Source organism: Crassostrea angulata, chromosome 3 (genome assembly GCF_025612915.1).
Source record: "Crassostrea angulata isolate pt1a10 chromosome 3, ASM2561291v2, whole genome shotgun sequence".
NCBI classification, from domain to species: domain Eukaryota; kingdom Metazoa; phylum Mollusca; class Bivalvia; order Ostreida; family Ostreidae; genus Magallana; species Magallana angulata.
The window spans coordinates 22,712,192-22,736,812 of NC_069113.1; the positions used below are offsets into that span (position 1 = coordinate 22,712,192).

Consider the following 24,621-nt stretch of genomic DNA (forward strand, 5'->3'; position numbering starts at 1 on the left):
GTCTCTTTCTCTAGGGATTTCACCAGAGAAGCCACGCGAAAGTGTGCTCTTAGTTGTGTCGCTATTTGTGGTCTGTTACATACATTATACATATTCATTTTATTGACCGCGGAAATCACTTCATTGGCGGCGCCGGTAGGATTTCTGGCGGTCAGATGTACCAGCGCGGTGCCTGGGGGACACCGCGCGGTTCGATTTTGTCGACATTTTGATAAATTTATTTTTTAAAGGTTAAAGTTTTCATGTAAAGTTTTATTGTATTCTTTTACTTGTGTAAATTATCGATTTGTGTGTATTCAACTGTTGTGTAAGTGGGTATTTAAGTAGAATTACTATTGTGGACACACGTGATTTTTAACCGGGGACAAAATGGCGAAAGGGCATGGGTCCTTTGGTCTGGGCAGGATTTGGACCTCGAGCGAAGAGTGGCATGGGTGTCCCGGGGGCAAGGGAGCTAAGCCGGCTGGCTTAGCTTGGGCCCAAGGGAGGGACATCTACCTGACAGATTCGACCAGCTCTTTGGGTTTGTCACAACATTTAAGCCCCCAGTGTACAGCACTCCCCACGCCCGGGTAGTGGATGATACTAGTACTGTGGTAGGGGAGGTAGACATGTCCTTTACCCAGGGGGCGAGTGGGAATGGGGTCACGGAAAAAAAGGTGTGTTGGGAACAGTAGGACCTGGCCAATCACTGCCCATATGATTTGCAAGGGGGGACCAAGGTGTGTTTGAGTTGCAGGCACGAGCTGAAATAATGGAGTAACAGCTAGCCAAGATTACACAACTGTTGGTGGGGATATAAGGGTCCTTTGGGGGAGCTCGCTCTCAGGAATCAAGTCCAAGGGATAATGCACATGACAATTTGCCTCCTGAGGCAGTGGTGAGCTCGCAGTCAAGGGACTGTAGACACTGGGCATCCTCTAGCAGATGCTAGTGTTCCCAGCGTTGCAAACACTGCAAGCACTGTTCGGGTGACACCAAGTAGCATGGGGGAGGGTAGTCCTCATGGGGAGGGTAGTCCTTGGCAGAGACAGGTTGAGGGGCAGTGGTCAGGTGTCAAGACAAGCGGGTATGGTGAACACCAAAGGAGTGTAGTGTTTGACCCGGGGGTTGCTGGAGGCGGTAGGGAAAGGCATGCCTCAGACAACCACGTCGTGGCCCATGTCCGTCAGAGTAAGAGGGCCGTACCCTGGGGGTAACCATTGTATGGTGGGGCAGTCCCAGAAACGCCTGTACTTGAAAGTCTGCCATCTCACAGGGGGTTATGCATTATAGTCCGGAGCCCTCTGGAACCCATGGCCACTCGCACTTATCCATGGGACGGGGGTACAGTAGAGGTCAACCCGATAGTCGGGGGGGGGGGGGTACAATGTCAGTACTCCGGCACCTATGAGTGCCACAGTTGATAGACATGCTAGGCCAGATTACCCTTTAGTTAGGGAAAACCCAGCTGAGGCCAAAAGTCTTAGGTACAATGGTAGTCTAGAGTGCGGGTTGTTTTACGCCGAATTCAGAACTTTGGCAAGGTATTACGGGTGGACAGACGACGACAGCTTGTATCAGTTGAAGGCCCTGCTTTAAAGTATTTTTATATTCTCTTCTCGCGGGAGGGGGGGGGGTGAGCTTTGGGGAACTAGCTTCGCGCTTTGAATCGCGATTTGGAAAGGGCACGGCACGCTCCAAGCTGCATCTCAAGTAGAGTTCAACGCCATGACCCAGGGGCCCGAGGAGAGTTTAGAGCAATGGGGGGGGGGGGCGGTTTATGGAAGTCGCGCAGCGTGCTCTAGGGGCGAGAGTTCCTGGACAAGTGCTCCAAGAGCACACAGTCCTACGGTTCGCGATGGGCTGCCAGGATCCGCGAGCCGGACGGAAACTCATTGATAATCCTCCGATCACTGTAGACATAGGTGTCCGGAGGGTCAAGACATACCAACTAAGCCGGCAAGCTCTTGTGCCTCGACGCAGGGGAGTACATTCTGTGTCGCGAGATGGTCAGTTATCTAGAGGGGACCAGTCGAGAACTCTGTCAATAATTAAGGGACCCTTCGGTGATATAATCCAGAAATGCCACCCAGAGGAACATCACCAGGGAACACTAGTGTGGTGGAAGAAGAGCCAGGACCTCGACAAGAAAGGACTTGGAGGAGCCATCCTACTCTTTTTTTATGAACTGTGTTAAATGTTTTGTAAACTGTTTTGGTTAACTGTGTACATTGTATAATGTTTATTTTTGTAACTTTGGTGGTTTCTCTGGTCGGAATTAGGACATTCCTCCACAAAAGTGTGGGGGTGTAGTGTATGGGGGGGGGGGGGGGTAACTTCCGTTTTACTTTTATCGGGCTTGACGTCCTTTTCGCGGGCTTCTGTCTCTTTCTCCCGGGATTTCACCAGAGAAGCCACGCGAAGGTGTGCTCTTGGTTGCGTCGCTAACAGTTTCTATCTTGAAGAGTAATAATTATGTTGAATTACGAACCCGATTGTTAAATACAAACACAACCACTGCCCTCATCCCCCCCCCCCCACCACATTAAAAAAATCGGAATCCTAAGTCAATCTCAAATCATGTTCCATGGAGTCGGTGCACAAGAACATGAACCACATCATATCGTTAATAACGACGAATGTCCACGCCGCATTGTTACCCATAGTACGGATATTTTTTTTATAAGAGAGTAAAAATAAATTGAAATATAACAGCTCTATTTAATATTTATAATTTTTTGGAAATCATGTTTTATATTGACTTCAAAATCATGATAAAATGAGCATATCAAGCTTTGTAGCTTAATTAAGTCATTAACCATGAAAATCATTGTTAGTAAAGAGGTTTTTTTAAACAATTATTTTTGTTTTGTGTGTGTGTTTTTGTGAAGATACTATGTCACCCATGCGAGTGTTATTGTCATTCAAATTTTAGACGATGTGGTTTTATTTGACCTTTTCAGTTTCGCAGTAAAAATCGTACCTCGTGTATATAGTCTATTTCACAGTATCTAGGTTCTTAATTGTAGTCAAATATAAAATCTAGAGGTTTATTGATTTTAAACTTTATCTTCATTAATTGGTGAATAAAATGTGAATATACAAAAATTAGTTTTTGTCTGTTGTTGCAACAACTTACATGCTTAAAAGAGATCCCTCCTGAGGATTAATTTTCGACCCGCGCCTGACCTAGTTATAACATTAATAGTGAAACAGACTATACCATTTTATGCAGTGTTCCTTGAAAATGACTCGATATACTAAGTTTTAATGAAAAGAGACATCCATTATTTAAAAAAATATATGGTATTGGACACCACATGCATCAAACATGGCTATGATTTTATTAAGCAACCCAGTGTTTATATTTTCAACCACTCTACACGTGGTTGACACGAACGATAACTCTGTTCTGAATATCGTCGTTTAATATATATAACTGTTAGATGGTGAAATAAGACATACATCTTGAAAGCTTTAACCGTTAACATAAATCAAGGTAGGATATAATATGAAACGACCAGTACTTACGTATTTTGAGAATATTATCCGAACACTTATACTTCCGCTCGAAATTTTACAGGAACTGAACAAATCTCGGTGAAGTCTCGTGAACTTTCATTCGAGCACCTCTGGATTTCTTACGTACTTAGCAACGATAAAGAAAACATTCCGAACACATTCGCAGGGGTGTATGTAAAAAGGTAACAAAAATACAAATTGTCTCTAAAGTTTATTAAGTTTTACAAACGCTGATATTTGTATATGTCGGTTTCACCGAGACCAGCTCAGCGAGTTTTGTACTTGTATATATTACTCTCATACATGTAAGTAACAGTAGTGTATTATATATATATATATATATATATATATATATATATATATATATATATATATATATATACTACAGAACATCAAAAGGTGGCAATGTTGCAAACATCAACCCGTAAATTTCCAGTCTGTCACCTTGATTAATATGTATACACCTCAGTGGTTCTTCTGCTTATATACTGTTACCTGAAATTATCACACATAATTGGAAAGATTCTTAAAAAATTTCAATGACACTTTCTATACTGGTTGTTTATAACAATACATTGTATCATTTCCTATAGAATTTATATACGAATTAATCATTTTCCATATATACTCCAATCAAATGAAACTTGTTAACAAGTGTTTTATTTTTTTGAATTCTCTCTCTCTCTCTCTCTCTCTCTCTCTCTCTCTCTCTCTCTCTCTCCATAATTTTACCTTCGAACTGCATGCTTTTCCGAGTCCTACATGAATTAAGCGCCACGAATCTTTTAAGAGCACGGCATTCCATTTTTCTCGGACTAGATTTTTCTCTGTTCCATTAATCGTAAAATCGTAAAACTGTCGTCTTTTTTGAAGACCTTCTATGGTTACCGACTTCAACCCAGCGTGGCTAAAATTATATTCATTTACAACATGAAGTTAACTACCATATCCTAAAATTAAGACTTTTATTTGTCTTATCTCTGGGGTAAATAATTCCGAAGAATATTACTAGTAAGTCTTATTCATAATTTTAACAACTTGCAAATTACTACTAGTAATTTCATTCTTGTTATCATTCATATTGTTGGAATCACCTGCATAAAGTCGTGTAGAAGTCGGCAATATGAAGAATGCCACTTTGAACATCCTTTAAATCTCCTTTTGGTGTATTTTTTATTCCCCCTTTTGTTACATTTTTGTTATTGACATCTAAATTCGTAACCCAGAGAAACAGTACCCAGGTTTTTTCTATGTCATCTTTAAGTCCTTTAGTAAGCAATGATATGAGGATATGATAAGAAGCTGTTTGGTTTGAATTTGCACTATGTCGTTTGTCACCATGGTCTGAATTTCGTTTGGTTTCCTGAAAGTTAGACATCCCAGACACGTCTTTGTTTGGTATTGCTTTGCAATGAAATAACTTGTAATAAAAGCGAACATTTTCTATATTGCCTTAGATATATTACTTAAATAGGCCTTGAATAATTCAGTGCACTGCCGGATGGCAAATTGACAACTGGGTGCACAAAACCGTCAGATGTGATGGATAAATTGAATAAACAATTACTGCCTATTGATATCAGGAATTTCCCGGTTCAGTGGGGTGGATTTGGGTTCGTCTGCCTGCTTGCTGGTACTACCTCCCATCTCTCTCAATGAATGTTGTCTTAGAAAACAATAAAACATATCAAAAATAAAATCACTAAAATTCATTTCATTTAATACGGTTATAACAAATTCGAACTTCACAAAACAAACCGATATGTGTATGCAGGTTTTACCTTTTTCACAGAAGTTTATACTCAATCCTTTCTTTCCATTTCATTTTTCTCAAAAGAAGATAAAAAGAAGATAAGATTGACAACAGTAGGGACCCGGTTTGAGGGGTGATATCAATCAGAGGATACAGACAGATGAGATCCTTGTGTAAACCTTCAAACAGACCTAAAACACACCGCACACACCCTACACACAGCTAGTGGTATTTGTTCACTACTTTTCAAATTCAGAATTCATTAGTCTAGAATTTGCGAAAGCTCTTTTATGGGCTCTGATGTAAAACTTATGGGCACACCCAATATTCGTTGTTTCATTTTGAAAAGTACGAGTTCTTCTTTTGCTCCTGTACAATGTTGGTACCGTTAAGACATTCATAAGATTGAAAGCATTCTAAAATCAAACCCAGAGTTGAGAGCAGCTATTTAAACTAATCATGTTTTTATATTGGGTTTGTTCAGATTCTAAATTAATATATTGAGGTGCAAATCCAACCCTCCATTTCTCATCTTATAGGATAATGAATAGACATCGTCATAACAAAAACTTACCAACCAATTTTAAAATCTTAAGTATTTTGTTAAAGGTTACAGGTTAAACGAAATATAAAAAGCGCTAATAACTATCGATTTGTGATCAGTAGCTAGCGTTAGCTGAATAACAGAACCTATAAGAACTTTTGAACTTCCTCAGTTTCTTCATGAAAATATAATTAAATCCTCAAAATTTAATATGTTCCTTCCCTCCAGTCAACACTTCTGACAGTTTCTTATTTCCCCAAACATCAACATACACTATTTTCCGCTTTAACAGAATGACCAGATCTACCGTCAGAAAGAATGTAGATTCCTATTTCGCGGGGTGAAGTTGGGACGATCAGTGACACTGAAGACTCCCGTGGACAACTTTCTTACTTTCTTGTTTCTTTGTAACAACGTTGTAATTCTTTTTCCTCTTTCGTAATTAAGTTTTTTTAAAAAGAATATAATTTGTACTGTTGTATTTGATTATATGAAATTCGTAGTTAATGGCGTTGAATAACTTTGCGTAAACACTTACAGAAATGTATGCATAAAGTTTGATTTAATCAATTAAGATACATTTAAACAATATTTAAACACTCTGATTGTAACAATATGAAGTAGTAAGTAAATGATAAAATCAGATTCTGTGTTTGTGTATCTATATATGTTTGTACGAGGTATTTTCTATGACCCTGTGTGATTTTTTTTGTTATCTTTTTATGTGATGTTTTCACAAGTGTTTACTGAATCAAATATTGAAAATAGAAGGAAAACAGTTTATGGGATATACATTGTACATGCTTTACTAGCACGACATAAATGTTGGTGACTGTTTTAAAAATTCCTCCTTGAGAATTTAAATGTCAGGCCTCACTCCAGAGTACAAAGAGTACATTGAAGGTCCCAGTTTATCGATTGATTTTGCGCATTTTAAACTTGTCTTTTACACGGTAGAAGACGTCCGTTTGTTTATGCGTTTCCCGGAAGTTAAATGGGGAAGATAAGTTAAAGAGTGGTGTACAGGTAAAAGATTATGTTGAATCCATATCTTTGTACATGTAATTAATTTAACATTTTAAACAGAACTTGTACTAGTTTTTTTTTTCAAACGAGCCTCCATTTTGAGATTTTTAGATCAATCTTTTCGTGTAAATCTGCAAGTCAGTACCAGATACAGGTATATATTTTCAAAGCATGCTATACTCAAATTGTTGTTATTTATAAACGCAATCTGAAGATATGTCCAAGCTTGTAGAAAAAAATATTTGAACCTGTTTTCTCGACAGATAATCGATCAAACGTTTGTATACGCGATTTTTTGACTTTAAATATAACATTGTATCGTTTTAACCGTACGGTAATTGATCGGATAATTGTGATTCCATTTATACTGATAGCGTGTTCTATCTTGCAATATTTATCAATACATTATATAGACCACTGTTTCTTTATTATGGCTTGCTACGAAACAAATTTAAAATTACTTACAACCTTCATTTCTCATATCGTGTGTTTACGAAGGACTAAATTACTGCTACCTATTCGTATTTCGACCTTACAGCTTTCACTTTAAGTGACTTAACTTATGTTACCTATTCGTATTTCGGCTCTGTTTTATAACCTGGGTGATCTTGTGATTGCAGAAACAATAAATAGTTTTTGGGAGTTGATTTTAATCAACTCTCCTATGCAGTCACTCAGACAAACCGAAAGTGAAAAAGTGTTTGGACCTCAGCACAAATCATTGCTGCTGTCAAGACTTCGTTCTTGAAAATAATTGATAAATTCGATGTAATGTATGCTAAAGCATTGTTTTTCAAGTAAACTTATTTATAAATACGTTGAAAATAGTCAGATTTTAAATGGTACGAACAATTTAAATATGTTTTGTAGTCGTATGTATTCCTACGCCAAAGTTCAATATAGTCTCGTTCAACTCGACGCTCGGCTGTCTCCGTAAGTGCTTGTCGGAGGTTTACGGTGTCAGCCGAGCATTTGGTTGAACGAGACTAGAGTTCAATATTGCTTGGATCCATACAATTTTCGAGAAATATTTCTATTACTGATACATAGTTTGATTGAATTAATTTTATCTTTAAATATTATTAAATATTATCTAACATGGTTCATATGGGGGTTTCTCGATAATTTGTCGAAAAGGTCCAACAGTTCAAATTATAAAAATGTGCGTAATTCAAATTAGAAACTACACGTACTTGTCATGCAAAATAACATATCATTGATTTTAAAATAAATAAACATCGACAAAATCAACTCCCGTCAGTTCTTCAGTACTTTGATTTAATATACTACACGCATTGCTTGAACAGAACCGTTTAAAATTTCGTACCAATATAGAGCATCTTTCAATTTTTTTGAAATGTCTTTTACAGATCGTTTACGTCGGGATCACGTTAAGTTTTGGAAGAAACATCTGTATAATATTTGAAAGGGCTTGATCTACATTTAAATATTTCTAATTCGTATTTTAAATTAGCTAATGCATTTCACTTCTTGATAGATTGTACACAAGATGGAGAATGGGATCAGCGAGCAGTTCTAAGAAAACAGTTGCTATAGATGAACAAAGCCAACCCGTGAATGAGAAACAAATAGGTATTTTGCATGATATTAATGAATAACTTAATTAAATACACCTGCGTTAATATTGGGGTATTGGGGTGTCTTTAGGGCGACATTATACCCCGAAAGCAAAATACTGATATTGCTTTGATATCAATGGTATAAAATATCAAACTTTGGATTATGTCCGAATGTACTTGTCTGAGAGCAGATTCTTTTAACGAAAAACCCATGTAACTATTATGTTGCTTTTTAGCTCACCTGAGCTGAAAGCTCAAGTGAGGTTTTCTAATCACATTTTCAAAAAAAAAACAACCATACAATAGAACATTTACTTGATGTTATATTGTTTACATCAAACTTAAACGAATAATTTTTTATATTCCAGTAACTCGCCAAAATAAAACTCCAACTAGCATGTCGTCCCGAAGGAATCCTGTAAGAACAAAGTCCATAGTCGAGGGCGAACATTTCGATACTCTACTGGTAAAACACCCTGAGTTAAAGCCTATCCTAAGGGAATATGACAAAGTCATGACCAAGGTACAGTTGAAATACTGGTTATTCAAATTATAACTTTTAATTTTTTTTTTCTTTTTTTGGACAAAGTGCTACACACGTGTGCTATACGAGCACATTAATATAAATCAAACATATATTCAGAATGTCTAAGCAAAGTTTGGCCTTATTTTATCATATACATGATAGTTAATGTCATTTATAACATGGAATATTATAGATTTGTATAAAAAAAAAAAGACTTCACATGGTAAAGTGAAACAACTGTTATGGTATGGGTTCTGTTAAAAAGAGAATTTATATTTGTAGCTTACTCAGATGGATATTACACATAAAGGTATTTCAGAAGAATCGTATCCAGATATATACAAGCTTCTTGACGAGAATATTGACGACCCTTTTCAAGATAATGGTGGACTGGAGCAAAGGTTGTTGATGGGAAATTATCTTGCCAAAAAGGGGTATGCTGCTAGTTCGAAAAAAAAATCTATATTTATTATTCACTTTCGATTTCATTTGCAATTAATTGGATTGCATTACAAATTAATATTGGTGAAGAAACTATTCTAAGACGATGTTTTAATTTCCTTTGCATCTATTATTTTTAATTCTGTGTGTCTCTTATTTTTACAATATCCTTTTGATTTAAATTAAACGCTATTCAAGACAGTTATTTTGATTTTTTATATGGCAGAATTTCTTTAAAAAACGCAAGTAACTGAATTATAAGATTTACTTTCATAGTATTGTCTGAATCTTAACTCCAAAAATTCCACACAGATTTGACTCTGGGTTATACTGAACATTCATAATAGTCTTACTTTGGCAAACACAGCAAATTTGCTGACCGGATATCAAAGTTTTCGCGGCATTTTTTAACAGTGACTCAGTATTGTCAATATTCAAAATTGATATTATGCTAATTATTAATGGTTGTTGAATATTACTCTATTGGATTTTCTGATGTGAGAAGAAAACCTTTTTTTAATGTTACAAATCTAACCAAACATACCGCCACATTGCATCTTTGATGTTTTAGATTTGTGCCTCAATTAGTGGACATTTATCAAGCAGTATGGTCCAACCACGATCCTGATTTTTTCGATGATGATCTAGAGGAGGACGAAGCTGGTTCCGATTTTCTCAGACTTCTGTCCCTTATACGGACGATTCTGTGGAATTACGCCGACGGGAGTCCAAGCTTTGCAGAATCGATCGTCGAGGACACCCAGTTCTTTCAGTACCTTACAGAAGATTTGACAGCTGTGCAAGGCGATTTGGAAGACCTTGACGATGAAATTACTGTAATATGTCTATTAAACGAAAAAAAGATTTATCAGATATATAATTAAACATGAACGTATTATATAAAAATCTAAACCCCCTATTTTTGTTTTAGAATGAAAACCACTTTCCTTTCAATTCCACTCTTGGAATCTTGAACAATTGTGCAAGAAATTCATCTTCAAAGGATGTCTACACAGTTACGCGTCTTCGAAAGAAAGATGGAACAAACAAAGGGAAAATAAATATGGTTGAACTCCTCGAAGAGCTGCTGAAAACAGATATTACGTGTATGTAGTTAAAATAAAAATTCTAAGTCCTTTCACTGCATGCACCTGAAAAATTGTTATCTAAAATTATTTACATTGATAGTTATAACGTTACTTTCGGGCATTTCAAAGCTGCAAACAAAATATAAATGATAACATTTATACACTGGTGTAACGATGACTCAAGATTGTGGGTTACTAACTAACTTCAAACTAAACCTAACCAAAATTGCAAACCAACTTTTATTCGCAGCGACATTATTTCGCGATTTACTTTCGATAGACTGGTTCGCGACGACTAATGTTTGCGACCAAGCCTTCTCCAGACCAATCTTGTTATAACAACCATACAACAACGAATGGTCCGTGAATAAAAGTTGGTTTACGGTATTCCTTACTTACAGATGTGAAGCTTGTTGTTCTTTTGGCGTTGTCTTACATGGTGAATGAGGAGGAAAACAAAAAAATATCAGCAGATGAGACCTTATTTGACTTTCTTTTGGAAATGGTTAAAAAAGCCGAAAAGGCAAAAGACCGTAGGCAATGGGGTTTTTCAATACATGAACTCATTAATGGTTTAGCAAAATTAGCAAAAAATGACGACAACAAAACAACAATTATGAATAAAGGTGCATTTGATATTCTAAAACGACTTTTGAAAAAAGGAAACCAAGCTGAGCAGGTTGCCGTAGTCAACGCTATTTGGGAACTGTCTTTTGTAAAGAAAAATAAAGTACTTTTTAAGGTAAGATAAAGAAATACTTTAGTTTGATACTTATAAATTGAATTAATTCCTTTTTTTTAATTGATTTTGGTTTCAAATAATACTCATGGTCTACTATTTAGGAGGACAAAGAAGTTTGGAAAACGCTGAAAGAACTGAGAAATAGTGATAATAAAGAACTATCAAAGGCGGCACAAGGAGCTTATTTTGTTATCAACGAAGGGAAAGATCAGGAAGGAGCAGGTGAGTTCCTTTCTTAATTGCTTATTAAATCGATTAAAATTGCATGAAGACCTATTGTGAAACAAGCAATTGAATTTCTTTTTTCAATTAAAGAGAAGAAAGCCAAAAATCTTTTCAAGGCCAAAAAAGAGAAACCTGACGCAGGACATATAATGCTCAGTTACAACTGGGGAAATCAGAAAATACTGTTACAGGTACAGGAAAATCTGAAATTCACAACATGATTGTCAAAAATCTAATTCCCTTTAATTTGCCGTTAGAATACTTTTATAATTTAAATATTCTTTCTTTGACTGATTAACCTTATTTACACGCAAATCCTGAGGGGAAAAAATGGTTCCATTAAATTCTTCAGGCAATGTACTACCGATATCGTCTATTTATTTGCCTATGATTTTCCCCCAAACACGCTACACGTAATCGAGACCGGGGATTGTATACAGACCTGCAGCTAGATACAGAGCTCACCCCATTCGTTTTGTCTACATTAGTTCAATATACCTGTAAAAGTTCTTTTTTCAAACTGGCATTTTCCTCTGCTAATTTATTTTGAACATATATAAGCAGTTGCTAGCGTTTGTCACATTCATTTTAGGTTTTATCCTGGAATTTTCTTTTCAAACTAAAAAATATGGCCTCAGCTTTGTTTACATAACAAAGAAACGTAAGCTCTGTATCTCGTTTATAAATGGACGTCTAATAATAAAATTTTGGTTGACTATAGTCTGTCCCAAGTTATTGCTTCCATCACTTTTTGATGATTTTTAATAAAAATACACATACCTGTAAAAGAAGTACAGTTGAAATCGATGAAATGGAAGATATCCAAGATTACTTAATTATCCCTTTTCACTCATAAAAGTTTACAGGGACGAAAAAAAATTTCTTACGGAGATTTATAATGGGAAATGATTACATCTTTTCTCCATTCGGTAGTACTCGGGACACCTCGCGCAATTTTTCAACGTTATCATCCGGGCTTATTAATGGCTGATGCAATGCAAAATCTCCGTAGACTTTCTATTTTGGGATGTGTATTGAAACCTGAAGCGGTAGAGGGGGCGTTTCAAAACAGATAATCTGGACATTTTTCATCATATTAGTGGATGTAGTTTGAACATAAAGGTATTTATTATTATCGAAATATCAAGCGAAAAGTGGTGGAAGCAAAAACCGGGACAGAGTATAATAGAAATGCATTACATAAGCATATTAAAACATTAAAATGGATAAATGAATTATGACTCAAATCGTGGCCTTGCCCGTTTAGCCTAAGTTCAAAATAAAAATAAGGTGTCTATAGAAACCTTTTTTCTGCGATACGGTGCATTTAACATGACCTTTCTGCACTGAAATGATCAGTCCCCTTTTTCTCTACTTTTTTTATTGGAATGAACTATAGCACCAAATAAAAACTTATTATATTTCAAATTAATCCATTTAAAATAGTTTTAGATGTAAAAAAAAATCCGGTTTATAAATTAATTTTCAGAAATATTTCGATTTTTTTGCACTGATAAAACCCTGTTTTCGGACATACATATGTAACTAAAATTTCAATATGCAATAAAAATTTTAAAAGTTCCAATTTTTACCCAAATTATTATTCTTGTCAAAATAATTTGTAAAAATTCAGAAATCCGAAAATAAATTCTAAACTTTATATTATACTTGCACAAACACTATGATACAAAATCAGTTAATTTAACGCAATTATTGGAGTTACTTTTCCCTTGACTTTGAAGGATTATTTGCTAAATACAGGCCAAAATATGTCGAAAGAAATCATAAAACATTTTTAAAATATGTTTTTCAAGACAAAGAAATGTTTGCAACTACTTAAAATATCTAGTTTGGTTTGCACCAAAAATTAGAAGGATGAAATTATGGTAATCGAAAGTATTGAGATGATTAAAAATTGTCATTTTCTTCTTGAAAACCATTTCGCAGCAAATCATAGGACCTTACTAAGCTCTTTATATACTAGTATGCATTTTCCCTTGAAAAGAATAACCATGCGATGCAAATTTTTCAATCTAAAATTGACCCATCAGAGGAACGAGACATCCTTAATTAATTAAGAACGTGTTTAAAGGGGAATTTTACTTATTGTGTTAAAAATGTGACTCTCCAACGATCGATGAATTATATTTACGGCATCAATATAAACGTGTATCTATTAACATGCTTATAAAGTAAAATAAAATTGATCGGTAATGACCCATTGTGTCTATTTTGTCTGTAATATTACCATTTCATGAAAAGTTTTAAATACAAATGCAATGAGCCCAGATATCTGTATACATTGATGATTTTAGATAAGAGACCGACTGCAGGAGAAAGGACTGACCGTATGGATGGATGTAGACAACATGGAGGGGTCAATTTTAGAGGCCATGGCACGGGCTGTAGAAGAAGCCAGGATCGTCCTGGTTTGTTATTCCGAAAAATACAAAGATAGCCAGAATTGTAGAACAGGTAAAACAAACTGTGCTCAATATTTAGATAATAGTACAAAATATAAATATTATACTAATTAATTGACTATGAGGATGATAACAGGTTTATTGAGAGCAACTATTTTCACAAGGCTAATTGTTAGTAAATAGGTATTTTAATATATAAGTACCGAAGAAACTTTGGCGATGCAGATTTTATGGTTAACAAATTAGAGTTATCAGACTTTGATTTTAGCGTCGCGACTTAGATAACACCAGAGGTGTTCGAGACATAAAATCAGGGAAATCGAATACTGTCGGCGGATAGTTTAGATGACTTTTCACCATGGGCAGAAAGCACGGAAGCTATTTCACGATTATGTAGAATAGCAAGTTTATTTGATGTAATTATACATAAAAAAAATACAAAGAGGTATAACGAAACAAAGTATGAAATGGAGCAAAATAACTTAAGATTCTAATGTTTTCCTCAATATGAATGTCTTAGCCAATCTAAGAATATTTCGATTTCGATATACACGATTTGTAAATCGTATTTACAAATACGTTTTCAATTTTTCATCATTAACAGTATGATATGCAATAATCAATTGTAATTACATATCCATTTTCATGTGAAAAATTTACCATAATTTACCATAATAAAATAGATATGATAAATAAATATGATTGTAATAAAAAGCTATAATAGATTTTTTAATTGATACAGAGGAAAGTGTGAAGTAACTACTGAATCAGTTTTTTATATTACTGGTGAAAATCGTTTTGCAGAGGCGGAGTATGCTTATTCACAGAAGAAAGAAATTGTTCCTCTGCTGATGCAAACGGGCTATAAGGCTACTGGATGGTTAGGGGCCATGATTGGGGCAAGACTGTTCTACGATTTTAGCGGAAAATACGATTTCGACAAGAAATTTACTGAACTGTATTTAGCATTGGCTGGCAAATTGGTTCCCAAGAACACCTTGAACTCAATTCCTGAGGTTTGTTACTAAAAATACCCCAACCGTATTAGATATACATACAAATGTGTGCAGTTAGCAATATGACGAATTCATTTCAAATGTCTTGCATTTAGATTAAATTGCATTCAATTTGTATGTTGTAAAGCAAAGGCCTTGTGTTTTGTTTTAGGATGCTGTTGCCAGGCCGTTGGTTCCGAGATCTGATGACAATACCGTCGTCTTAATGAAGTGGACCAAATCAGATATTGATACATGGTTGGAAGACAATAAACTAACGGCGTTAGTACTGTTTAACTTCTAACGATCTTTGAATACTTTCTATAACATAATTAAAAAAGATGCCAATGAATAATTCAATATTTTGCCTTTCTTGAACAGGTAAATAAACTTAATGTAATAACCTTGGTCTTCACCATGTATACATGTAACTTGTTAACTTTTTATTTTACTTTAACAAATTTTTAGATAATCAATATGCTCAGGGATGTATTTTTTTTAATAGATTTTCTGGATTGAAGAATCTATCTGGTGAACAACTAGTATTCCTCTACAAGTTATTCCGAAGAGTAAGTATTTATACTAAAGTGATTTGATAAAAATGTGATTTCATCAAAATTCGTTAAATACAAATATTCGTAGACTTTTCGTTGATTTTATCTTGATCCACGAAATCAATTGTTTACTGAAGTGCATTTTATTTTTGGCAAACAACGTATTGTATTAACAAAATCATTGTTCACAAATTTACACATCCTCGAAGATTTAGTTTTTTTCCTTATCCTTGAAAATTGATGCCCACAAATATTCTTAACACCACATGGCATTTCACTAACTTTTACCTACATGTAGTTGTAAAAACATCTGATGATCAAGGTAAAATTAGCACGTTGTGTATTCGGCACTATAATTTATCAGCAGAATTAGTCTTTTTGTAAAATGGTTCATATTGCACCCATTTCAGATACTACTGAGTTGCAATATTGCATAATATTAGTAAAAATGGTTCCATATACCGGTACTTTATCTTGGGTGGAATGATGAAATTCTATTTTTATTCTCAAGGCTCCGGATTATTTCTACAGATGTATAGAAGAAAAACTCGGTATGAAGAGCCTGGAGGACCTAATGAGATTCAGTGACTCCATAGAAAACCTTCAAATAGAACATCCCGATATCAATCGGCTTATTCATTGAGAACAATTCGTGAGAATTTTGTTGTTTGGGGGTAAAATGTCCAACTAATAAGAGAGCTAACTCTTACTGTGATACATAATTTGATTTTGAAATCTATTCAACTGTGCATTGCATTATGTGCTCTTGGAGTATTGAAATCTTTATCGCTAAACAATTGGACGTAAGTAACAATTTAACTGTTTGTATACGCGTGTTAAACTGAAAGTGAGACGATTTTAATATTACATGTGATAAAATAATGATATACTCGTGAGTTATATAAATGCGCTTTCTGTCAATTACACAAGAATTATTCATGATATTATAGATTGTAAATTTAAATTTTTAGTTAAAATTTGATTGTTTTCATTTGCTCACACGATGTCTTTACTTTTAAAATATGAATTTACGCAATAAATTATGTAAATTAAGTTTGATGTTTTCGAAACTGTAGAGCAACTTTTACTTACGTACAGAGAAAGTTCGCAACGTTTTCGAAAGTCTCTTTGTTAATAAAACTTTTGCTACGAATATGTTGGGAAAGGTCTAAGGAAGCTTCAAACAAGTTTACCACTAAGTCTTGTAAAATTCAAAATAAATCCGTCACAAACAAAATTTGATCTACAGGAAATTCAATTCTATTTGTCTGTATTTTTATGCTGTTCTGATTCAGTTAGTTTACTAATTTTTTTGTATACCATTCTTTTTCTTTATTCTTTAAGATAGTATTTTGGTGATCCTGCAATTAGATTATAATCAAATTGGATATTATTTTTGTGAAATATGTTTTTTTTAAAAATATTTTATGAGGAGAGAATTTCCTAGCTTTTTCTGCAAAATTTAATGATAGATGAACAAAAATGGCGACGAAACATTTTCTTCGGTAAAATGACTATTTATCAATTAACACTTTGTGATTTCTCTCTCTCTCTCTCTCTCTCTCTCTCTCTCTCTCTCAGAAAATATCAAAAACAACGTATCATCAATCTCATTATTTTATTTGTAACATATTCATTAAAATACTTCATTACATAAATGATTTTGTACTTTGTACATACAATTTACAACACCAAACATGCTGGAGCAGCATTTATAAAAAAAAAAAGCTCTTTCGATCTTTCTATACACGTCGTAACTAATAGATTATTTTTAACGCACGTGACTAAATCTACAACTATCTATTGCCATTCCAATAAGTCATGTAAAATGTAATTAATATACATGTTAGAAGCTTTCTAAAAGATCCAACATCTATCTAGTGACATAGTATGTAAAAGAAAATGTAAATACTAGCAAATGATAATGGGCGGATTTAAATGAGACTATAACACAATAACGTTCTTAGGCTAGAAACATTTCTAAGAGATATTATCGAACGGGTAACTCGTATTTGATTTTCCCCCAGAACCACCGTCGTTCGCTTTTCTTCTCTCCGGGGGAGAAGACTTTGCGTCCTTTTACACGAGATTTCCATGGTTCGTTTTCTATCATCTCATCCGCCTCGGGGTGGTATTTGATGAAAATAATTCGACCATTGTTCAATTCTAAAATTTCGGCCCTCTGGCACTCAAATTTGCACCACTCATTTTCATCATACTTGTCTGATAATATGATTATAACTCTTTTGCTTTTCTCCATGTTTTCTATGATCGAATCAGCTTTTCCATCGCCTACCAAGAGGTCTCGAACAGGAACAAAAAACTTGTAGCACGGTTTCTCTTCCTCTAGCCGCTTGGCAAATTTTCGAAGAACCCATTGGCGAATATGAATATTGCTGTCATCAAAAGATACATACGCGTCGTGTTCCGCCAACAGTTCGTTGTCCACGCGATATTTGTCCCAAGGGTGGTAGCGGAAAATTCTGTACAGAATAACCTTTGTTTCATATGGACACTTTTTGGCCCAAATAACAGCGACGATGACAAGGGCAAGTAATATCGAGAAGCCAATTGTCAAGCCAATAGCTACATCGTAAGTACAGTTTAGCAAGCTTTCACTCACTTCACGTATCTTGTAAACGTCTTCGTTTTCGAACGTGCATTGCATGTCACGGTTTGGATCGTCTATGGGTGCAAAATTAATCCAGTCTTTCATCCATACCATGTCGCAGGTGCATTGAAAATTGTTATTTGACAAACTAGTGTCTTCAAATTTTAACAAATACTGAATTTTTGGCGAAATCTTTTTCAATTTGTTGTTTTCTAGATTCAGATGCTTGATAATCGTCATGCCGGTGAATGCTGCGTCACCAACATCTTCGAGTTGATTCCCAGACAACGAAAGATCACTAAGTAACGACGTATAGTTTTCATGGGTCAATGTTCTAATCCGATTATTGTTCATCTCTAGTTTAAGCGTATACTGATTATTGGGTGGGCTCTCGATTTTGGGGATTTTGGAGGGTAAATGCGTAAATCCTTTGCTGTTGCAGTTAACGTGTAGCAAATTCTCGGCTGGTTTGTTCTGGCATAAACAACCTTGTGGACAATCCAAGGTAATATTGCAAATCAAATCATTCAAGTCCACGTCTTCCATTATAGCTTTGCCATGAAGGTTTGGTGGTCCGTCGCATTTCATTTCCATCAGAGTTGTATCAGCATGTTTGAAAAAAGAGTTTTGGTACCGAGACGTAAACCCGTAAAAGTGACAGTCGCAGAACCAAGGATTGTCTCGAATATCCAAGTTATAGGTGACAAAATCAACGTAGAACTCCGGTTGGTTAGGATTATATTGTTGAAGATAGTAGTCGCGCCAATCTCTGAGCTGGTTGTTACGTAAATCAACGCTTGCGTGGTATGGTTCACTCAAGTCGTATATCCAGTTCATTCTATTTGTGAAATTCACGATGGCGTTGTGAGAGACATCGAATTTCGACAGTGCTGGTGGTTTATACGGCCATGGTTCCATTGAAATGAGATTGTTATGTGAAAGATTGACTTCCTTCAAGGCATGGTGATCTTCCCTGAAGACACTTGTTCCGATGAAATTTATTTGATTGTAAGCGAAATTTATTGTTTTCAGTATAAGCTTTTCCAGAAGAATGCCGTCTTCTAATTCTGTTAAATTGTTATATGACAAGTCGAAATCTGTGAGAAAGCGCAGTGTCCAAAATGCATCCTCGTCAATATCTGTTATTGAATTGTTATTCAGATAAAGTTTATCCAACTGCCAGAAATAGCCAGTACCGTCCTCCATTAAGAAATCATTACTTGAGATATTTGAAATAAAGTTTCCATTAAGTTTCAAAACTGTGGCACTTCTTGCAGCATCACAGGACTTGTTTATAGCATCCCCCACGCTGTAAAATCCGCAGTTGGATAGATCTATCTCGGGGCCTGTGGCTTGACAAATATCACATCTGTTAGTCGCACTAGCAATGGATGCTAGCAAAGGGAGTACACTCAACACAATACCGATAATCGACATCTTTACTCTTCTGCAAAATAATAAATTCAGAGAAATGTATACATGTATTCTGTTGATATTAATCAAGACATTCAGATGGGGTGAGTTTATGCTAGCATCATTGAGTAATATTTCCTATTTGGGCATATAAACTTTAACATGTACTAAGTGGTTTTCTATATCGATATTTCATTTTTCACAAAGTAGATATGTTAATTGCTGTGTGTTATAAGGATTGAAGGTGTTTATACGCGGAAGATACATTTAATTTCCATACGGCATTGGTTTCAAACAGGAACGAAATATATCGCGTTATGACATGCACTCGTTTATAAAATGGGTTCATCATGATTTATAGTTGTTGCTCATGGAATTCAACATATACTAACTGGTTAGAGTGAGTTAAACGTATTATTCATCATGACAGAGAACAATATGGAGCCACCATTACATGCATAAAGCTCTCAATGTTATTACAGATATATAGTTTTGTTCAGCATACATCATAAACAATTCAATTCCTAAACATCTAGATCTAGCTAAACGAATTTCTACAAATATATACAATTACATCTTGGCTAGCAAAATGTAATGCTGGGCATTCTGGATCTTACAAAACCTGCTTCAAGCAATTGAATTTACATTTTCGTCAGTGAATACATTAGCAATAAAAGATTGAAGTTTTGAAATGGATATACGCACGGTATGAACTGTTTTTCCTTTCAATTACAAACGTTAACTAGAATTAAGACAACAAATACAATAAAACTGGGATCAAACGGTATGTATATATGTGCAATGAATACAACTTACCACATAGATTGCAGACGACGAGACTGTTTTACCCACATCAAAACTTCCTGTTTTATTCGTGCCCCGGATTGCCTATAGACGGGATTTCACTGGGTGCACTCTTAACCAATCGTTGAGAAAATCGCTTTATGTAAAGAAAACTTGACATGTTTAAAGGTATTTTAAGAGGTCTTATCTTTGTGTGTAAAATTCGGGAATACCCGATAACGAAACGTTCTATTTATATTCTGAATTGAAGCCTTTTTAAAATGAGCACTCCATTGTGTGACACATGTATAAATGTTTGTTAATAACTTTTATTAAAAAGGGATGTGGCCATTTTTAAACTGTATTGATCTCCTTTTGAAGAAGAGCTCTATATACAAATGTAGGTAAATATTCAAAATTTAAAATGCAAAATATATGCATTTTTCTTTGCTAAATAATAGTTTATAGCTTAACAAATTATGTCTAAAACTTTTTGGGGTTGATTTGATGGTCTATTTGTTTGACTACCCTTAAATAAGAAACAGTAAATAACACAAAAATACAATCGTACGCGTATACAGATGTTTATTTAGGTTTACACATACACCATACAGCCGTATTATAAATAAATAAAGCGCATACAGGTAGGATCCGTGTGTTGCATGTAGCAAACAGTCCATGAAATAGAGAATTCCTTATTAGGTTAAACAAAAAATGACAAAGTTCTTATTTTGTTCCCAATTTGACACCAAGACTTATTTTTTTCTTAATTTTATCACGAAGTGTTCTGTGACTCAAATTCACTAGCTGGCGAATGCATGTACTAGCTGATACAACTTGTTAGGATGATTCTAGCGTAGGAATCATTTTAAAAAAAATTTTAATTTAGTGTATCAATATTGTTTACAACAACATAGATTTTAAAAAGTTTACAAAATAAAAACATGTTTAAAATCTTTTTAAGTCCTTATGGAAACACTCTTTCACTTTGAAGGTATTGATCATTGCGGATTTTTTTTTTTGGCAAATAAACAACGCCAGCCGGTTATGTATTTTTTCTGCAATGCTTTCTATAACATCTGCCTTCATGCCCTCCTGAAAAACTACATGCAATTTAAAAGAAATCATTTGTATGTTAAATTCATATTCATTGCAATTAATAGCATCATATTACCTAAAAATAAATTGCTTATATCTTAAATTATTCTTAGACAACAAGGGGAAACATTTTAAATTAATTTACAGTGGTGTTCAGTTTAAATGGTTATAAAAATACCAAAACATTTATTAGCATTATGACCCAAATCAGTTTATTATGACCCAAATCAGTTCTTTTAATCTATAAACGTTCCCTTTAAATCTGATTGAGTCGTTGCAACTGCCAATGAAATGCATGAATTAATGCACTACAAGTCCTAGGTTCGATCGATTGAGGTTTGGCGTTCCCTCAGTTTCATGCCACTTCTTCAACGAAAGTTCTTATTCTTTTTATCGCAATAAAAATGTCACAATTACAGCTTGAAAAATCATTGGTTTTTCTAATATTAAAATAAACTACTATAAATATTTCATATCTAGGGTATCAAGTGCTGCTTTAAAAGAAGCACTTACCACCGTGCATGACTGTATGTGTAATGTGTCACAGTACTATTTACAGAACATATTTTAATGTTCAAAAGCTCGTATTAAATTAGAGAACAAGAGGCCCATGGGCCACAACGCTCACCTAAACAATAGATTTTGTATCATTCTATTTCCAAGATGTTTAAGGTTCCACGATCCTCAGCCTCAAAGTATTTTTTCATCATTTTAATGTTATTTACCCTTCAAAATTTATAATGAAATAAAATTTAAAAAAAATTTGAATCCCTGCATTTACATAGTTATTGCAAGTTTGGCAACGAGGGATATAATCAGTCTGGGCGGACTCCGAAAACGGAGTAAACGGAAGTGATTTCTCAAAAGAAAAAATACTCCGAAAAAGGAGTTCGGGGCATGCGCAGTTAATCAAAATATCCCATTTTTACGTGAAAACAGGGCACTCAGGAAAATTGATTGTGCAAAGCGGATTATTCATATGCAGGTCTGAAAATACGTTTAAATGCTTTATAAGACATGTTTCAACAGAATGTATTCGGCAAAAATATACGTTCGTTGGGCAAATCAAATTTTATTTGATGTCAAAGTTTGTCAATTCTGTTTCCGATGACGAAGCCAATAAAGTGAATAAATTAATGTTTTTTTCCATGATTTCACTATTATTAAAGATAATTTATGTGCTAGGGTGTGAAATACACTATTACTGTTAGTTTTTTTTTTATCCCGTTTGTAGTCATTAACGTTACACTGTTCTTTTGATCACGCGCTGACTCGCCAAGTCGGCACTTCTTAAAACCTTGTATACATCGTAATTTTGTCGTATTTAAAAAAAAATCATCTATATTAAAGGCTTGAATACTTACATTAGTGCAACAATTAGTTTTCAATTTCCATACTTCCAAGTCTTAATTTGAAGTCCGATTTTCTTATCTTATAAGTCCTGGTCGACCACGTATGAGTTTTAATATTTGTGTGTAATTTTCCTGTTGTTTACCGAAACATTTCCACTTTTTTTTAAGTATTATTTTAAGATTAATCATTTCTGAGTCGTTTCCATATTTTTTTCACGCTTCTGAAGGATTTCAATCTATTTTTCAATCACGTTTTTACGGGAAAGGGAGGCAACTCTCCATTATTTACATTAGCTACAAAACGGAAGTTGAGAAAATCGCAATGCATGACGGTGCCAAATACTCCGTTTTCGGAGTTTACTCCTTTTTCGGAGTCCGCCCAGACTGATAATGGAAAAATTTAAAAGTAGTGATCAAATTAGAAGAAGAAAAAAAAAACAGTTGTACCGGTGCATCGGTGGCTCGAACCCCTTTACCTTTAAGTAGCAGTCTCCGTGGAACCACTAAGCCAAGGAGTTCATTAAATAGCTGTATGTAATATTAACACTACAAGATCAATTAAATTTGTCAGTATAATAGGCAGATTTTTGGTCAAATAAAAAAATCCGGATAATTTAGAGTTATCAAACATTGCTAAGATTGGAGATCTTTAACCATGAACCCTTTAAAAGTATTCAAAAACTCTTAAATATTCAAAGATTTGACAATGCATTAAACAATAAATAAAAAAGCCTACTTTTTATACATCATACCCCAAGATTCAAGATGCAGAAACTTGCCAACCTTATTATCCTAGGCCTCAAAATATCAAAGATAACTAAATTGTTAAATGAATACATACAATTATAAGTAAAAAAGGTCATTGTGACCTTGATATGAGGATGTGAAAATTTATTTAAGGATTTATTTAAGGATGCTCACAAAGTAAGACTAGCAGTGCTGTGAGCAAGCTCACGAATGATATCCCCCGCTACGATAATATTATAACCTAAGTATTTCTCTACTGGTAAGTAATGGAAGCACCATTTTTTTTTAAGTGACCTTGAACTAGTAAAAATGAACAAAGCCTACAAGCAGGACATAGATTTATTTACAGGTCACAAGCAATCTTTGTTTAAAAGAACAATATACACCCCTGCGAATGTGTTCGGAATGTTTTCTTTATCGTTGCTAAGTATGTAATAAATCGAGAGGTGCTCGAATGAAAGTTCACAAGACTTCACCGAGATTTGTTCAGTTCCTTCGAAATTTTGAGCGGATGTATAAGTATTGGGATAATATTCTCAAAATACGTAAGTACTGGTCATTTTTCATATCATATCCTACTTTGATTTATGTTAAAACATGAAAATCTGATAAGATATAAATTATGTTTTATTTCATCCTCTAGAGGTTATTTAAACTAATCGATACTATTCTGAACAGAGTTATCGTTCGTGTTCAACCACTCCACACGTGGTTGAAAGTATACACATTGGGTTGCTTAATAAAATCATAGTCATGTTTGAGGCTTTTGGCGTGCAATACCATGCTTTTTAAAAAAAGAATGGGTGTCTGGTTTACATAAAAACTTAGTATATTAGGCTATTTTCAAGGAACATTCTGCATAAAACATTATTATAGTTTGTTATAACCCTGTCAAATAGATACTATATAACTCTATACGAAAAAAAAGTCCAGCATTTTGACTGTTGGACTGGAACTGTTGGATTTGAAAGAGACTGTTGACCGGTGACGTCACATTCTGCGTAAACGTGTTATTGAGAGGGGGTATAACATAAACAGTTGTTGACTGTGTCTCGGGCAACAGTTGATCTGTCGGACCGGCTCGCAAACTAGGTCAGGTGCGAATCAAACATTAATCCTAAAAGGGGGACCGTTACTAAGCATGTTAATCTTTGCAATAGCAGAAAAATGTATAATTTCTATTGACGTATTTATTTCTAGAACTCGTTTTATCCTC

General features: G+C 34.6%; 2 protein-coding genes and 1 long non-coding RNA gene across 5 annotated transcripts; 1 reads left to right on the plus strand and 2 right to left on the minus strand.

Annotated features, from left to right (window-relative positions):
- Positions 1-3,886: 3,886 nt before the first annotated feature.
- LOC128177352 (uncharacterized) lies at positions 3,887-4,795 on the minus strand. Its single transcript, XR_008242828.1, has 3 exons — positions 4,599-4,795; positions 4,237-4,411; positions 3,887-3,999 (listed from the first exon to the last, which is right to left on the minus strand). It is a non-coding gene; the product is annotated as an uncharacterized LOC128177352 (long non-coding RNA).
- Positions 4,796-6,694: 1,899 nt separating this feature from the next.
- On the plus strand, positions 6,695-16,638 carry LOC128177322 (uncharacterized). Of its 3 annotated transcripts, none has more exons than XM_052843998.1 (14): positions 6,695-6,827; positions 8,326-8,420; positions 8,776-8,930; positions 9,216-9,367; positions 9,946-10,210; positions 10,306-10,480; positions 10,864-11,204; positions 11,306-11,426; positions 11,520-11,620; positions 13,745-13,904; positions 14,657-14,868; positions 15,020-15,129; positions 15,353-15,416; positions 15,913-16,638. In XM_052843998.1, the coding sequence occupies exons 2-14, from the start codon at positions 8,345-8,347 to the stop codon at positions 16,042-16,044; spliced, it is 2,064 nt and encodes a 687-aa protein (XP_052699958.1). In that variant the 5' UTR covers positions 6,695-6,827; positions 8,326-8,344; the 3' UTR covers positions 16,045-16,638. The 3 variants fall into 3 exon arrangements, with proteins under 3 accessions (XP_052699958.1, XP_052699959.1, XP_052699960.1); XM_052843999.1 differs by having other exon boundaries at positions 6,745-6,798; positions 8,325-8,420; XM_052844000.1 differs by lacking the exon at positions 6,695-6,827 and adding an exon at positions 6,938-6,981.
- Positions 16,639-17,004: 366 nt separating this feature from the next.
- On the minus strand, positions 17,005-20,381 carry LOC128177323 (SLIT and NTRK-like protein 2). The gene is made up of 2 exons (XM_052844002.1): positions 20,242-20,381; positions 17,005-19,459 (listed from the first exon to the last, which is right to left on the minus strand). Exon 2 carries the CDS (start codon positions 19,447-19,449, stop codon positions 17,392-17,394), a length of 2,058 nt encoding a protein of 685 aa, XP_052699962.1. The 5' UTR covers positions 19,450-19,459; positions 20,242-20,381; the 3' UTR covers positions 17,005-17,391.
- Positions 20,382-24,621: the final 4,240 nt, after the last annotated feature.